Raw genomic sequence first — 17625 nt, forward strand, 5'->3', positions numbered from 1 at the left:
CCACTAGAGATTCAGGTAGGTCCAGGAAGCTTTAAGGGGGTGTGCGTCGGGGAGGGATCATAGGGGGGGGGATAACCTGTTGACAAATGATACTCTGCCCATTTTCATTTATCAATGTCATTATTAATGACTGCTCATTCCTAACAGTGAATACCTCAAAATAAAATTACATAACTGGTTTGGAAACCTGCTGCATTGTGGTATTTCAGCCCCTATCCTCTAAGACAGAGGGGTGGGGACTAATCTGTCATTCAACAAGGAAACATAATGCACAATATTACCAAAGATACATTTTCAAGATGACAACTAATCTGTGAACTATCTCAAATCTTCCCTTTTAAGACTCCTCTTCACCAGTATCTCTCTTCATATTGTTCCCAATTGTCACTGTTTAGTTCTTCCAAATGATGCCTATCTTTCTTTCTCTCCCCCACTACCTTGTCTGTATTAATCTTTTTTTCTTTCTTTTTGTTTCTTATCTCGCTACCCATTAGTCTCTCTGTCTCTGCTTCCTGTTCTCACCAACCTTTCTTTAATCCCATCTGCACCAGCTCTCTGCCCTTTCCTCACCTATTGTTTTCACTTTCTTCCACCCTGCCCCCTCCATTCTCTCTCTTCTACCTATTTTTTTCACTCTTATTTTTCATTTTGCCCTAAACTACATCTAATATTTGAAGTATAAGATGGGATTCAGTTTCAAACATATTTTGTCTTCACATCGCAATTAGCATTGAAAAGCTTTTATTGTACATTTTATTCAAATATGCCGCCTTTGTAGTCATAGCAACCCCTCTCCTCAGCACCTCTCAGCATGCTTTAGACCTAGCAGCTGCAACCACTAAAAGATGCAATCAAAGCTGTTTGTGTGGTTTCTGTTCTGCTCCCTTCTACGTACTGCACACTCTCAACCCCTGCCTCCAATACATTCTGAGGCCTATGACAAGGAAGGAAGGAAAAAACGCAAAGGGAGAGACCTGCAGATGTGCAGAGGACAACCTCTAAATAAGAAAGGTGACTGTTAACTGGCTCTGACTAGGGAGTCCATGTGGTTACTGAAGATAAATATTTATTTATTTGGGGGGGGGGGAGGAGCAAGAAAAGTTTAAAGGATAGTGGCAAAGAAAATGTTGTTAGACATCCCGTGTGTACTGTATATATACCGTATATACTCAAATATAAACTGAGATTTTGGGGCCAAAAATTGGCCCAAAAATGGGAGTCTTGGTTTATATTTGGGTCCTCAAGTCTCTGCGCTTCCCCGCCCCCACCCGGACTCTGAGAAAAACGCTGCCCACTTTTAGTAAGACTCTGAGAGACTTTGAGTAAAGTAATACAATTATATTTATTTACTTTCTTGGCCAAAAAGGGTGCCCTCTGCACAGAAATTGGCAAGATGGACACACTTGGCATAGTACATTCATTGAATATATAGTCTGTACAATCTTTAGTTAGCCCCTCCTGCCTGTCTGCTCATTGGGTCGAGCAGTACAGTTCACAAACTCTCAAATCCTTCACACCTACTTCCTATCTCTCCACCCCTTATTCTTCAGACCCCGGCCATATTTACAGTTGCCCACATTTGGACACTGTTCCCTCCTTTCACATACTCGCCCCTCACGTGACATGCTTAGACCATCTTTTTAAACAATAGTCCTTATGATTAGTTCTACTGACATCTCTCAATACAATGTTCATTTGACTGTAGGCATTGTATGCAATGTCTCAGGAATGCCCTCTCCCATCTTTTGAGTCGGCAGTACTTCTTATATGCACTCAATGTTAGACAAACTCCTTCTGGAATTTTACCAGTTAGTTTTTCATTATTTTATTAATCTATTTTCTAAAATGTTATGACCCCCCTGCTTTATTAGAATATCTTTATAGTTTCTCTGTAGCTATTTGACCACACCTGATTAGATGTATTATTTTCAAATTGTATACCCTTTAAGTGTTCACTCATTTTGTGTTATTCTGCAACAATTAGCACCATTAGAAAATATTAGTATTTTCATTTCTCACATGGACCCATTGCAGACCTCCCATAGGCCTGCCATGAGCCCTAGTGGTCCAGCAGTGAGTCAGGACAGACAATGGCCCCAAAATTGGAGTCCTCAAGTCTGTGCGCTCCCCTGCCCCCACCCAGACCCATTGCAGACCTCCTGCAGGCCTGCTTTGAGCCCTAGTGGTCCAGCAGTGAGCCAGGATAGACAATGGCCCAAAAATGGGAGTCATGGTTTATATTTGGATCCTCAAGTCTGTGCACTCCCCCGCCCTCACCCGGCCCCATTGCAGACTTCCTGCAGGCCTGCCTTAATCCCTGGTGGTCCAGTGGTGAGCCAGGACAGGAGCGATCCTTCCTGCGTCCTGTCCCAGCCAGCAGTTAACCACCCTACTTCTCTCTCACCTCCCCGACCCCTCTCCAACATACTTTTTGAACCATGGCGGTCTAGCAGTATCATGGGGCAGGAGCGATTTTTCTTCACTCCTGCCCCATGCGGAGCTCGCAATCAGAAATGGCTGTGAGACTTCCCCGGGGTGTGGTACATTAGAGCACATGCATGTGGAGTCAGAGAGAGTCAGGTGCACATGGGAGGGAAAGGGAAAGGAGGCATTTTCCCACAGACATTCTCTCTCAGCTGGAACTCCTGCTTCCACAGTGTGGCCGGGAGAGAAGGCTGCCAGATTTGAGTGCAGTGCAGACCTAGTGCAGCAAGCAGAACCGGCACCTGAGCCATGGTGAATTGACCTCGGTCAGATCCACATTGTTTTCCAGCTTCAGTCAGCCAAACAGTAAAGAAATGCTTTGTTATCGTTTTTGTAAGTTGCTGTTTTAATTTGAGCCTATGTCACTATAACAGACTGTGTGGGCATGAACAAAAATTTAATGAGCTGGTGGCATTCAGGCACTTAATTAAAATGGCAGACTTTAAAATGAGTGTGTCAATGTTCAGCACCTATACAGTCAACTGTAAGACTAGTTGGGCTGGTATTAATTTACATAATATTACTGATCATTTGTAAACAGTATTTTAGAAGATGTTTTATTTTTTAATGCATATTTTAAAACTAATGCCAGCCAGTTAATAATAATAATAATAATAATTTTATTTCTTATATACCGCTATACCCTAAGTTCGAAGCGGTTTACAATGAGGGTCGTGCCGAGAGAGAGTGCAGTGTTAACAGCAGGAGTTATATACACAGCATTTTTTAGCATTGGTGTAAAATAGTTTTAATTGGAAACTCTTTAAATATTATGTATGGTTTGTGTATTTTAGGCCATTGATAGCACATGTATTGCTGTATTTTCAGTACAGAGAAACATGAGAAGTGAGAACATTAATATTCATGTCAATATGATGATTAACAGCAATGCTAGTTTTATGGAATTTATACTCTGAATGGTAGGAGATAAGGATAAATCACAGCATTAGGTTGAAATCCTGAAGGTAATGTATTTTGATATAGCCTGTCCTTCCAATAACACCCAGAAATGGTTAAAATTAGATAACCAAATAAAATTTATATAACTTGTCCTCGGGACCATTGGAGGAGTAATTCTCAAGGCAGTGTCAATGAGAATATTCAGCGAAAGCACTTCATTGGTGCAATTTTTTTTTTTTTTTGTAATATATAGTTTTCCATTGCTTACTCCCATTGGTAAAGTTGTAGAGCAAAATTTCATATTGAAAAGGCATATTCATCGGTTGATATAATTTCACTTATCTTAAATCACATTGAGGAGTGGGGGATATAGTCAGCCAACATGAATTCATGTTTTGCCTAAGTAGGCTGTTTCAAGGTAACTTCCTTCTTTCAAAGGGAGATTGAATGTGGCTGAGAAATCCATTTGTAAGGGGGAACTTGTTTTGAAACAGCCTACTTAGGCAAATCATGAATTTGTGTCAGCTGATTGTACTCCCCCCAATGGCAATTTAAGATAAGTGAAATTATATCGATTGATGAATATGCCTTGTTAATAAGAAATTTTGCTCTACACTTTTACCATTAGGAGTAAGCAATGAAAAACTATAGAAAATTAGAGCTTTTGGTGACTTACTGTTCTCATTGACACTGCCTTTAGAATTTCACCTCTGATGGTTCTGAGGAAAATTTGTATAACTCTTATTTGGATATGTAATTAATTAGTTACACTCTTAAAATTTTTCTACATACCCATAAGTGAATTTTGTGTGCACCTTTTCCTATTTTACAAATTAGATATGCATAATCGGATAAAACAATACAATTAGTCAAGACAACCATAAAATAGTGAAAGTGATCAAATTATTGAAAGTTATGCATAAAATTATATTACATTAGTATTTATGGATCACTAATATGTCCTAGAAGGAGTTCAATGCAATTTACAATTTAGAAGAGCCTGGCCATTACCAGGATTTACATTATTTTATTAGGGTTCATGACATAGGTATCATGGTTTGTGTTTGTGTAGGTGTATGATTATGGTATATGGTTTGGAGAGAAGATTGACCATATCTGGTGTTATAATCTTTGACATTACAGGTTCTGGTATGAGTGCCACTTTCCTGGTTTGTGGGGTGATGGGTATGAAGAGAGCATAATCATCTAACAAGATGGGAGAGGTGGTTTGTGTCTTGTTTTGGTTTTTGCTGGCCGTAACCTACTTTTTTTTTGGGGGGGGGAAATAAGATATTTTCCAAATAGTTTTTGTAAAGGTCTAAAAATGTAATTAAACAGAAATGTTTTGATAGTTTTCCTGAACCCCAATAAAACATCAGTTGATCTACAAGAAGGGGCTTTATTTCACACAAACCCCCCAAAAGAATAGAAAAAGGTATAAGAACTCACTCTTTCAAGTTGTAGAGATCTAGCAGAAGAGATGAGTCTTCCCTTGTGAGCACAAAGAATGGCTAAAAGTATAAATTGATACGTTCCTCAGAGTAGCCAGGAGCAATCCCACGAAATGTCTTAAATGCTATAAAGTTAACAATTTTAAAAAAACCAAACCCCAATATCTTTCAATCCTATATAATAAAATGCTAAGCGCGCATGCACACTCTTATCCCTTGTTCCCTGATCTGTTGGGTTGTGGCATATAAGAGTACGCATGCACGCGTCTAAGGACCAGCGACAGGTAAAATGCCGCGACTACCCCCCCCCACCGCCGACCCTACCCGGCACAACAGTAACACACCGTGACCCCCCCCCCCCCCCGCCGCCGACCCTACCCGGCACACCAGAAACCCCCATTGACCCTCCCAGCCGACCCACTGCGAAACGAACATAAACCTGTTGTTAGCTTGAAACAGAATCAGAGGGCTGTCAAATACGGCTTTCTTCTAATTGTAATGAGTTTGAGAGGGCTCCTGACTGTCACTTGTTAAATAATTTATGATAATAAACTGTGCATCATGAAATTGCAAATAGCTGGTGAGAGCTTCTTGATAAATAATTGGTAAGGGTGAGAGGCTCCTGAAAATATTTGGAAAAACAGATATTAGGTCACTAAATAATAAACTAGAAAGGCATTTTACTTCTGCATGAGCACAGCAGGTTCCTCCCAATCCTTTGAGCTTCCAGCTTAGTTGGAACTAGGGATGGGCTTTGTTGCCTTCATCATTGAGCACCCAGATTTCTACTCTGTTTCTGCGTATCCTTCTAATTTTACAAAGGGTCTGCTTCACTAAGCTTTTTCTCATAGAGACAGAATTCGAGAAGAGGCTTGCTGATGCAGGCTATTATTCCTTCCTGAGCTCTTCAACCACGAATGCTGTTTGGCTACTAGGCTTTGTATCACATAATACAAAGGGAAAAAGAACCCCACGTGCAGGATATGGCAACAGAACAAGGAGTGGGGAAGGGACACAGAGTCAAACCGCTATGAGGACAATCATTTTATTAAAACATCATATCTTCATATCATATATATATATATATATATATATATATATATATATATATATATATATATATATATATATATATATATACTGTATATATGCCGTGTACACAAAATATGGCAGGCATAAAATTATAGCAGACATAAAAATATACATGTATAAACTGAACCCCTGCTATAATTTAATGCCTGCCTTATTTTATGTACACGACATATATACAGTGTGTGTAGGCCAGCAGCAGCCCTTCTCCCTTTGTTTTACCTCCCCCCTGTCCAGCAGCACCTCTTTCCCTTTGTTTTACCTCCCCCCTGTCTAGCAGCTCCCCCTGTCCAGCAATAGGCCTCCCTGTCCAGCAGCACCTCTTTCCTGCTCCCCCTGTCCAGCAGTAAGCATCCCTTCCTTTTTCTGCCCCATGTCCATAAGCACCTCTTCTCCTGTCCAGCAGCACCCCTTACCTCCGTTCGCGTCTTCCCTCCGCTGACAGCCGCCGCATGCGTCTGAAGTCAACAGTCTCCTCTGAAACGTTTCCGCCTCCGCCGCTGCTTGAGAGGCGTCCTGGTGTCACTCATGTGCACTCTTGCCGGCCACAGCCCAACAGATCAGGGATCAGGGAACACGGAGGTAAGAGTGTGCATGCGCGCTTAGCATTTTATTATATTACCGCCGTGTTCCCTGATCTGTCAGGCTGTGGCCGGCAAGAGTGTGCATGTGCGACACCAGGCCTCCAGGACGCCTCTCAAGCAGTGGCGGTGGCGGAAACGTTTCAGAGGCTTCAGACATGCGCGGCGGCTGTCGGCGCCTGCAGGCCGTGGCGGCTTGAGGCGGCTGATGGCGGAGGGAAGACGCGAACGGAAGTAAGCAGTGCTGCTGGACAGGGGAAGAGGTGCTTATGGACAGGGGGCAGGAAAAGGAAGGGAGGCCTACTGCTGGACAGGGAGAGCAGGAAAGAGGTGCTGATGGACGGGGGGGCAGAAAAAGGAAGGGAGGCCTACTGCTGGACAGGGGGAGCAGGAAAGAGGTGCTGCTGGACAGGGTAAAAGGTGCTGATGGACGGGGGAAGAAAAAGGAAGAGAGGCGTACTGCTGGACAGGGGGAGCAGGAAAGAGGTGCTGCTGGACAGGGTAAAAGGTGCTGATGGACGGGGGGAAGAAAAAGGAAGAGAGGCGTACTGCTGGACAGGGGTAGCAGGAAAGAGGTACTGATGGACAGGGAGGCAGAAAAAGGAAGGGATGCCTACTGCTGGACAGGGGGAGCAGGAAAGAGGTGCTGCTGGACAGGGTAAAAGGTGCTGATGGACGTGGGGAAGAAAAAGGAAGAGAGGCGTACTGCTGGACAGGGGGAGCAGGAAAGAGGTGCTGATGGACAGGGGGGGAGGTAAAACAAAGGGAGAAGGGCTGCTGCTGCTGGATAAGGAGAGCAGTGAAGGGGGTGGTGGTGGACACAGGAGAAGTAAAAGGAAGGGAGAATGGACAGGGGGAGCAGGCAAGGGGTGAGCCAAGGAAAAAAAGACAGAAAGAAAGAAAGACACAAATACAGAAAGCGGCTAAGGAGAGAGAGAGAGAAAGAAAAAAACAGACACACACACATATATTCTAGCACCCGTTAATGTAACGGGCTATAAGACTAGTATATATATAATATGAAGATATGATCACTAATAATAAAACCCTAAGCGCGTATGCGCACTCCTACCTGTGTGATCCATGGCTGGCAGGTAGGAGTGTGCATGCGCATTTAAGATTTTATTATTAGTGATACTCTGTGCCAGTGCTTGGGAGGAAATGCCCAGGGCCTCCGGAGCTTAGAGGGGCAGCAGCGACAAGAGGCGGCAGAGGAGAAGCAGTGGCACTGGTGGCAGGAACAGGAACTCTGTAGGGAATGGGACCGGGGAATTGTTGCGAGGCGACGGGTGGCAGAGAACGAGGAACAGCAGCAGCGGCACTGGTGGCAGGAGCAGGAACTCTGAGGGGAGTGGGGCCAGGGAATTGCCAAGAGGCATCGACGGGGCTGGCACCGCAGTGGCGGGAAACAAAAAAAAAAAAACACCCCCTATGAGGGCCTGCCACTTTGGGGGCCATTAAATGTTCATCGTTGCTGCTTCAGTCTCCAAATCTCCAGCCTATAAACCGTGGCTGTTAAAAGAAGACAGTTCGGAGAATATGGCTGGAGCTTGGGACTGCATAAGGTGAGTTGTGAGAGAAGGGGTCTGGGTCTGGATTGGGGAGCTGAAAAGGAAGACAGGTGTGATAAGGAGACTGGGGCTAGAACTGAGGGCTGGAAGAGCAGGTATAAGAAAGGGGTTAGGGTTGGGGGGCTATAAAAAGGGAATGTGTGAGAGAAGGGAGCTGGGGATAAAAAAAAGGTGGAGGTGGGAGAAGGGGGCTACAAAAGGGGATGTGAGAAAAGGACTGGGACTGAAGATGGGGCCTAAAAAGGGGGCATGTGAGAGAAAGGGGCTGAAGATAGGAGCTGGAAGAATAAGTGAAGGTTGATGGGGAAAGGGGAAATGGAGAGGGAGTTCTATGGAGCTGAAGGACAGAGAAAGGGGACAGACTTTTAAGTTGGTGAAAAAAGGTGGAAATAGGGAAGGTAAAAGGGGAAATGGGAGCCTGAATATGGGGTAAGACATAAGAAGAGTAGCCATGCTGGATCAGACTAATCTATTCTAGCACCCGTTAATGTAACGGGCTTAAACACTAGTGTTTTAATAAAATGATTGTCCTCACAGCGGTTTGACTCTGTGTCCCTTCCCTACTCCTTGTTTTGTTGGCTATTAAACTTTACCATTTTACAATGACTGGGACTCTTTGCTGTTTCCTCCTAGGAGGCCATGAATGCTGCCACCGCAGGAAAAAGAGCTCCAATTTAGGAACTAAACCATGCCTTTTGCATATCGTTGCTGAACACTGTCTCTGGGAAATTGGGGCAAATCCTGCAGTTATAAGTTTATTCCAAATTTGAAATGCAATTCAGATTTAGCAGAGGAAATGGCATTGACAACGAGAGATTGTGATGGACCACCAGATTTCACAATCCTAGTAGTAAGGAGGTTTGTTCGTAGGAGGGGGTTATAAGGATTATGTATTAATATATACTGCCTTTCTATAGTTCAACTACAGTATAGTGGTTTACATATTACATTCAGATATATCTTCTATTTCTAGTGGGCTCACAATCGAGGTTTTGTACCTAGGACAGAAGCAGGTTAAGGGACTCGTTACCATTCTAGGCATGAGCATTTACACCAGATCTGGTGTAAGTGGTCGTGCCTAAAATATATGTGCATATATTACTTGTTATACTGCTATACTAGTGGTCTCAAACTCGCGGCCTACCAGGTACTATTTTGAGGCCCTCGGTATGTTTATCATAATCACAAAAGTAAAATAAGAGTTTCTTGATCATATGTCTCTTTAGCTATGAATTCTAATATTATTATTAAGACTTAGCCAAAAGGAAAGATTTATTAACTATAAAGAGTTTTACCTCATGCAAAATTGTCATTTCTTTAATAAGACATTAACTATTTTTTTTCTGAGGCCCTCCAAGCAGTGGCGTACCTAGGGGGGGGCGGGGGGGGCGGGCCGCCCCGGGTACCAGCCCTAAGGGGGTGTTCCCGGCCTTGCCGTTCAGTCCCCCGCCACCCCCGAAGGACCGCTCGCCCCACTGACCTTCCTGCACCATCTGTGAAGCAGCCCGCAGCAGGATCGCGAAGTCAGCGTCAGCATCCCTGCGCTGCTTCCTGCGCCACGATCCCGCCCCACCCTGAAGGCCTGATGCCCCGACCCACCCCGAAGGACCGCTCGCCCCCCTGGCCTCCCCGCACCACCTATGAACAGCCGCAGCAGGATCGCGAAGTCAGCGTCAGCATCCCTGCGCCGCGATCCCGCCCCTCCTCTGACGTCAGAGGAGGGGCGGGACCGTGGCGCAGGGATGCTGACGCTGACTTCGCGATCCTGCTGCGGCTGTTCATAGGTGGTGCGGGGAGGCCAGGGGGGCGAGCGGTCCTTCGGGGTGGGTCGGGGCATCAGGCCTTCAGGGTGGGGCGGGCGGGCAGGCAAGCAGGCTTTCAAGGGGGAGGGGGGTGACAGGCAGGCAGGCAGGCCTTCAAGGGGGGACAGGCCTTCGGGGGGGGGGGTGCAGGCCTTCAAGGGGGGCAGGCAGGCCTTCAGGGGGGTGCAGGCCTTCGGGGGGGGGGTGTAGGCCTTTGGGGGGGTGCAGACCTTCAAGGGGATGCAGGCCTTCAAGGGGGGAAAGGCAGGCAGGCCTTCAAGGGGGGGACAGGCCTACAAGGGGGGGACAGGCCTACAAGGGGGGGGACAGGCCTACAAGGGGGGGGGGACAGGCCTTCAAGGGGGGGTGCAGGCCTTCAAGGGGGGGGCAGGCCTTCAAGGGGGGGACAGGCCTTCAAGGGGGGGAAAGGCAGGCAGGCAGGCCTTAAAGGGGGGACAGGCCTACAAGGGGGGGGACAGGCCTACAAGGGGGTGGGCCAGGCCTTCAAGGGGGGGACAGGCCTTCGGGGGGGTGCAGACCTTCAAGGGAGTGCAGGCCTTCGGGGGGGGGGGTGCAGTCCTTCAAGGGGGTGCAGGCCTTCAAGGGGGGGGAAGGCAGGCAGGCAGGCCTTCAAGGGGGGGACAGGCCTACAAGGGGGGGAGAAGCTACAAGGGGGTGGTACAAGCCTTCAAGTGGGGGACAGGCCTTCGGGGGGGGGGGTGCAGACCTTCAAGGGAGTGCAGGCCTTCGAGGGGGGTGGTGCAGGCCTTCAAGGGGGTGCAGGCCTTCAAGGGGGGACAGGCCTTCAAGGGGGGAAAGGCAGGCAGGCAGGCCTTCAAGGGGGGACAGGCCTACAAGGGGGGGGAGAAGCTACAAGGGGGTGGGACAGGCCTTCAAGTGGGGGACAGGCCTTCGGGGGGTGCAGGCCTTCGGGGGGTGCAGACCTTCAAGGGGGGGACAGGCAGGCAGGCCTTCAAGGGGGGGACAGGCCTACAAGGGGAAGGGACAGGCCTTCAAGGGGGGTGCAGGCCTTCAAGGTGGGACAGGCAGACCTTTAAGGGGGGACAGGCCTTTGGGGGGGGACCATGATTTAGAAGTACACAGAGGGAAGGGGGTGTTCAAAGAGACATGCATATGCCAAACTTTGGGGGGGGAAGAAATAATGGGTCTGAAAATAGAGGAGAGGGAGAGAGATGATGGACCATGGGATGTAGGGAGGGAAGGAACAGAAAGGGAGAGAAATTGGACACAAGGGATGGTGTGGAGGAGGGATAGAGATACTGGATAGGAGGGTAATTAGGAAAAGAAACGGAGAGATGGTGGACTCTGGGATGGTGGGGAAGGAGGGAGAGATGCCGGATGAAAGGGTATTTAAGAAAAGGTGGATCTGTGGAGGGAGATGAAAAAAAGGAAAGATACCAGACTTCCTGGGAAGGGAAGGGAAATGGAAAGGGAGGACAGAGTTGGCAGATGGATGGTTAGCATGCAGAAAGAAGGAGACCCTGGCAAGCAAGTTATCAGAAGAAAACCAGAGCCTTGGACCAACAAAATTTGAAATATAACCAGACAACAAAAGGTAGAAAAATTAATTTTATTTTCTGTTTTGTGATTATAACATGTCAGATTTGAAATGTGTATCCTGCCAGAGCTGGTGTTGGACTGCAAACGTGAGCTAGGATTTAACAGAAAGAGGAAAAGTCCTTTTTGTTTCTTTATTTTATTTACACCACAGCGCCAGTGTGGTTAGGAGAAGCCAAAGGGGGTGAAAAAGCTATAAAACCCACCAGGAGTTTTGAAAAAAATCACCCAACTGGGCAGGAAAATCGAATTGAAAAACCAATTCAATAGGGCTGAATCGAATCAAAATTTTTTTTTTCCTGTATCTGGCAGCATTAGTTTGCGCTACTGTCTTAGACTTTAGGACCTGGGATTGGGGAGAGATGGCATCCTCAGTACTTTATAATGCAAGTGAAATGAGGATTTGGTCAGACTTTTGAAGGGTCTGTAGAAAAAAAATATTGTATAGGCCGGGGACATGAGACAGCAGGAAATGGGAACTTTTCTTCCTTCTATTTTTGTGAATGGAAAGGCTGAGGATGTCAGAGAGGTCAGTTAAAATATGTGCTTTATAAGAAAATATAATAATGTGTTTTATAAAGTTTATAGCATAGCTGGCCTACCCAGTGAGGTGTTCCTAGTGGTGATGGTGGCAGCGTGTCAATGTGTTGAGAGGAAGAGGTGGTCTGGGAAATTCTGCTGAGCAAACTACGGGCCCATTTCCACCCCCCAGTTAGTCCACTCCACTCAACTGATTCACACACTGAGTGGGTCTTTGGGTGTTGTTTTGGGATCTCTTCCAGTGGTTTATCTCCTTCTGGTCCAAGGAAGGAAACTTTGTTATCCTTAGCATTGACCTACAGAATATGTTTGTAACAGCGCTGCTTGTGTGGCATTAGGCTATGTAGTGATCGAAAGAAAAAAACAGACCTTTGCACATTTTTGCACTATATGGTGGGTGTATGAGGAGATTCACATTTCCTGCACAGCTAAGTCCATGTGAAGTTACCTTGTGCTGTATTTGACATCTAGCAAGGTCTCTGTTTGAAAGGAAAGATCTAAACTTAAAAATGAAGTGGCCAGAAGTTATGGTAAAAGCAGATAGTGTAGCTGGTTTTAAGAAAGATTTGGACAAATTCCTGGAGGAAAAGTCCATAATCTGTTATTAAGACATGGGGGAAGTGTCTGCTTGCCCTGGATCGGTAGCATGGAATGTTGCTACTCTTTGGGTTTTGACCAGGTATTAGTGTCCTGGATTGGCTACCATGAGAATGGGCTACTGGGCATGATGGACCATTGGTCTGACCCAGTTAGGCTATTCTTATGTTATGTTCTCATCTGTAGGGGCCTTTGTTTTCACTTCTTATTTTAATGTATTTTTTTTCTGGGAACTTATCAGTGTTTTTTTATAATGGGAACAAAAATGGAAGAGAATTAATGTGTGTGGAATGGGGGGTAACTAATTTCTTCAGCTAAATAATTCAATCCACTTCAAACAGACATAGGAGAACTTGTGCACCATTCACACACCCTCCAACCAAAAACGTCAAAAGAAAAAAACTGTTCGACAACCTCCTAGCCATTCGAGCTGCAACACTCGACCCCCAACTCTACAACCAATTGATATCAACCACAGACTGCAAAACCTTCAAAAAGAAATAAAAACCCTTCTATTAAAAAAACACATAAAACCGAACTAACACAATCAGAACTGTCCCAAGCATCACCTGCAACTACTCCATATGTACTTCTAATGTCATGACAATTTAGACATAATTTATGTTATGTTATGTTTGGAATAATGGTTACATATATGAGGTTCAATAAAAGAAAATTTTCACTGCCTGTTTCTATTCTGACCATTTATTCCATTTCATGGTTATTGCAAAAAAAAAAAAAAAAAAATTTTTTTTACATGGGGGGGGGGGGGGGTGTCAAAAAATGATGGGCCCCGGGTGCCACATACCCTAGGTACGCCACTGCCTCCAAGTACCTACAAATCCAAAATGTGACCCTGGAAAGGGTTTGAGTTTGAGATCACTGGGCTATACTATATTGGAAAGTTGGTTCTTGCTTTCCATTATAAAAGAGATGCAAAATAGGCATCAAAGTGTTTCGGAAAGAAATCAAAACATTTCTTTTCAAAAAACACGTCCTTACTTAATATTCCCCTCCCCAATCGCACATGCACTCTCCCCAGCAAATAACACACTAGTCATCCCCTTGAACCTCATTTACGAAAAATATCCAAACTCCTAAATAAGCATCTCCCTTAGGTATCCATTTAACCTTCTCCTAAATAAGCATCTCCCTTAGGTATCCATTTAACCTTCTCCTAAAAAAGCATCTCCCTTAGGTATCCACTTAACTGATTCCTTCAAAGTTAGGTATCTTTCTTCAGTTGCCTATATTGTTTTCCCCACTGAATCTTGTAACTACTTGAAAGTTTAATTTATAGTTCAAGTTTAATTTTATTTGATGTATCGCTTATTACAAACTAAGCGATTAACAAAGTATAACAATCATCGTTAAATTATATAATATTAAACACAAGAGGGGTAAAATAACAGTAAATTAATAATTCTTTAACTAATAGGAATTTGACACACAAAACAATATTGACAGACTATGACACATATGGAATAAACATAAGGAATTAAAGTTACAAAAATATTTTCCCTGAGAAGGGAGAAAGAGAGGTCTGAAAGGGGAGGGAAAAAACAGTGGGACGGGATTGAAGGTGCTCTGTTCGGAATTGGCAATGAGATGAGTTTAGAGATCAAAAGATAATTTAAAAAGAAATGTTTTAAAATTGGTTTTGAATTGATTTAAATTCTTATTTTTCCTGATATATAAAGGAAGAGAATTCCAAGTGAGAGGAGCCACTACAGAGAAAATATCGTGGCGTTTTGTCCCTACTATTTTTAAAGAGGGAACCATTAATAATTCTTGAGAATCGGAACGTAAAGAGCGATTTGAAGAATGGGGTATTAATAAACGGTCTATGAATTGTGGTTCATTAGTACTTAGTGTTTTGAAAATAAGTAGAGCTATTTTATAAGTTATTCGATTATTTATGGGCAGCCAATGTGATTTGATTAGCAGAGGTGTTACGTGGTCGTATTTTTTACCATTGTGAATTATTTTGATTGCTATGTTCTGTATAATTTGTAAACGTTTTTTTTCTTTTTGAGTAATGTTTTGTAGCAGAGAGTTACAGTAATCTAGTTTTGTTATAACAAGAGAGTGCATTAGAATATTTAAAGATTGTGGTTCTAAATATTTTGACATAGAACGGATTAAGCGGAGACGATAAAGACAACATTTAACAATATTGTTAACTTGTTCTTGATATGTAAACTTGTCATCTGTGATTACACCTAAAATTTTGAGAGATGTCACTGTTTCAATTATTAAGTCATCTATCTTGAAAGGAGAAGATAATTGTATTCCCTGTTTTGAAGGAAAAAGGAGGATCTTTGTTTTTGGTATGTTAAGCGCGAGTTTGTTATAAGTGAGCCATTCTTTAATTTTGACTAATTTTTGATTGATTTGAGCTATTTCAATAGGGTTTTCTAGGTTACATGGATGTAATAATTGTATGTCGTCCGCATAAGCATATGCGGAGAAGCCTATAGACTGGCTGAGACTAAGTAAAGGTGAGAGAAAGATATTAAAGAGTAAGGGGGAAAGAATTGAACCCTGGGGAATTCCGAAGCTAGATGAGTATGGAGTAGATTTAGTGTCGTTGAACCCTGTCAAGTTATTCTATCGATAAATCCAGATATCTTATACTTGTATTTCTATACCACAACATGTAATTTACTTAAATCGTTGTAATGTAATTCTCTCGGTAATGTCCTGATCTCTTTTAACTGTAATCCGCTTAGAACCGCAAGGCACAGGCGGAATAGAAATCACAAATGTAATGTAATGCATGTTCTTTTGACACTGAAAAGTAGGTGCTTCTTTGTGGAATTGCTCAATGTTTCCTTCTCTAATTGCATATTTTTCAATATTGTAGTATTCTGTTTTGAGGCTATGAAAACTGAAATACAATCATAGGCTTTATTTCTAATTTTATATTTTGTTCCTTTTTTTAGAGCCTGAATGGAAAAAATGCATTGCCATTGCCCGTGAAACGGAAACTCGGAGACCACCTCGGGACAGAGAGCTTTCTACTGCCACAGAAGATAAAGTATGAAACCATCAAACTGAGGTGGTATTCATGAGGGAAACAAAAATGGGTCTGCGTACAGCCACTGCTGATCGTTTCCTCAGCGGATGGTGCTGGGAAGAGTCGCTGTTAGAATGCAGCAGGAGGCACCAGCTGGTCTGGAAAAAAACGAGGTTGATACGAATTCTGGTACTCTTCATCTGTATCGCAGCCATGAGCACTTTTTCCTTTTCTATTAGTGCCTTTATCAAGGTGGAATCGCAGAGCACAGACCTGACCACCGCTTTACAAAGCCAAAAGTCAATGCACTGGCATCGAAGGACTCTGCTGGATTTTGAGGAACAGAACCAAAGTGACACGCCCAATTCATCTGTGCCTACGGCATATGGAAACGGCAACAAAACAGATGAGAGCCATTCCTCCAAAGGTGACTATCCAGAAGACATTTTTTCTCTTGCAGATAGAAGAAGGGGTGCGGTGGTCCTCCATATCTTAGGAATGATTTACATGTTCATAGCCCTAGCCATAGTCTGTGACGAGTTCTTTGTTCCTTCACTAACAGTCATCACCGAAAAGCTAGGCATTTCGGATGATGTGGCTGGAGCCACGTTCATGGCTGCTGGTGGCTCTGCCCCTGAACTCTTCACGTCTTTAATAGGGGTCTTTATATCCCACAGTAATGTTGGCATTGGGACAATAGTAGGATCAGCAGTATTTAATATCCTTTTCGTGATTGGGATGTGTGCTTTATTCTCCAAACAAGTTCTGAACCTCACCTGGTGGCCGCTCTTTAGGGACGTGTCGTTCTACGTGGTGGACTTGATCTTGCTGATAATATTTTTCCTGGATAACATAATCGAGTGGTGGGAAAGTGTATTGCTTCTGTCAGCTTATGTTACCTATGTGGTTTTCATGAAATACAATGTTCAGATTGAAGACTGGGTGAAAAGAAAATTAAACAGAAATAAAGTTGTGAAGGTAACGGCTGCAGATCCTGAAACAAAGGTATGTTTGTATATATTGTGTGTGTGTAATAGAGATATAAAGAATAATAAGTATACAGTGATATATAGTATATATGTAGTTAAGTTCTTACCAAACTTTCTATGTCTATGACAGTGATATCATATTAGCCGTTGTCACAGAAAAAAGTATGCAACCCCTAACTTGATTTTGCTACTTGTGACCATTCCTTGGTGCTGGCTACAATACTGCTAGAAGCTTCCATGCCTTCCATGGAGCCTGCAAGGCTAGTTATAAAATGGACTCATGATGGGTTTTTTTCCCCCTCTTAACCTGGTTTTGACTCCAAATGTGGATTTTGGAGACATGACCCACAGTTTGGAAGCCCTGATGTAGTTTGTTACATTGAAGGATAGCCAGAATGTAGAACATAGTTGGGGCTGTGAATATGAAGTGGTGGATCTTTAAAAGGGTTATAATATGAAATTCTGCAATAAATGCAGTCACATAGTTGCATAGATTGCCATTATAAGGCCGCTCTCACAATCTTCTGAACTAAATTTACACATCTGATCCCATACTTTTTACCACTGAGTAGCTGGGAAACAGGAGGGGGGAAGGGCTAAAGAATGATATAATCACACCTGCAGGTTAACGACTCCAAATGTGATTGCTCTGCACTTACCTCATGTTCTATATGTGGCACTGAAAATTATGCACACACATTTGGGATGCACCCAATTTGGGTGCACAAGTTAATTTAATAATGAGCCAATTAGTGTCAATAGGGCATTAATAATCAATTATTAGTGCTAATTGTCAACAGTTTCAGTTTACATGTGCATCTTCGTAGTCGGAATTCTATAAAGATGTGTGTGTAAATTGTGTGGTTTAATAGGGGGCATGGCCAAGATGGTATGGGCGGATAAGGGATGTTCTAGATTTGTGTGCAGTGTTATAGAATATGGCAGATCTTTGCCTAATTTAGGTGTGAAGGTTTACACCAGGTTTGTTGGTATGAGGGAGAAGATCTGGCACCAAGTGCTATTC

The 17625-nt window shown here is 43.8% G+C and overlaps 1 protein-coding gene across 7 annotated transcripts in view; it reads left to right on the forward strand.

Annotated features, from left to right (window-relative positions):
* The window catches only part of SLC24A2 (solute carrier family 24 member 2), a 478660-nt gene that overhangs the window by 28993 nt on the left and 432042 nt on the right, over positions 1-17625 (forward strand). For all 7 annotated transcript variants that reach the window (XM_033919559.1, XM_033919567.1, XM_033919576.1 and 4 more), the window contains one exon: positions 15539-16617. In XM_033919559.1, the coding sequence (XP_033775450.1) occupies positions 15664-16617 (954 nt within the window). In that variant the 5' untranslated portion in view covers positions 15539-15663. The remainder of the gene's footprint in view (positions 1-15538; positions 16618-17625) is intronic.

The sequence above is a fragment of the Geotrypetes seraphini genome, chromosome 1 (genome assembly GCF_902459505.1).
Source record: "Geotrypetes seraphini chromosome 1, aGeoSer1.1, whole genome shotgun sequence".
Taxonomy (NCBI): domain Eukaryota; kingdom Metazoa; phylum Chordata; class Amphibia; order Gymnophiona; family Dermophiidae; genus Geotrypetes; species Geotrypetes seraphini.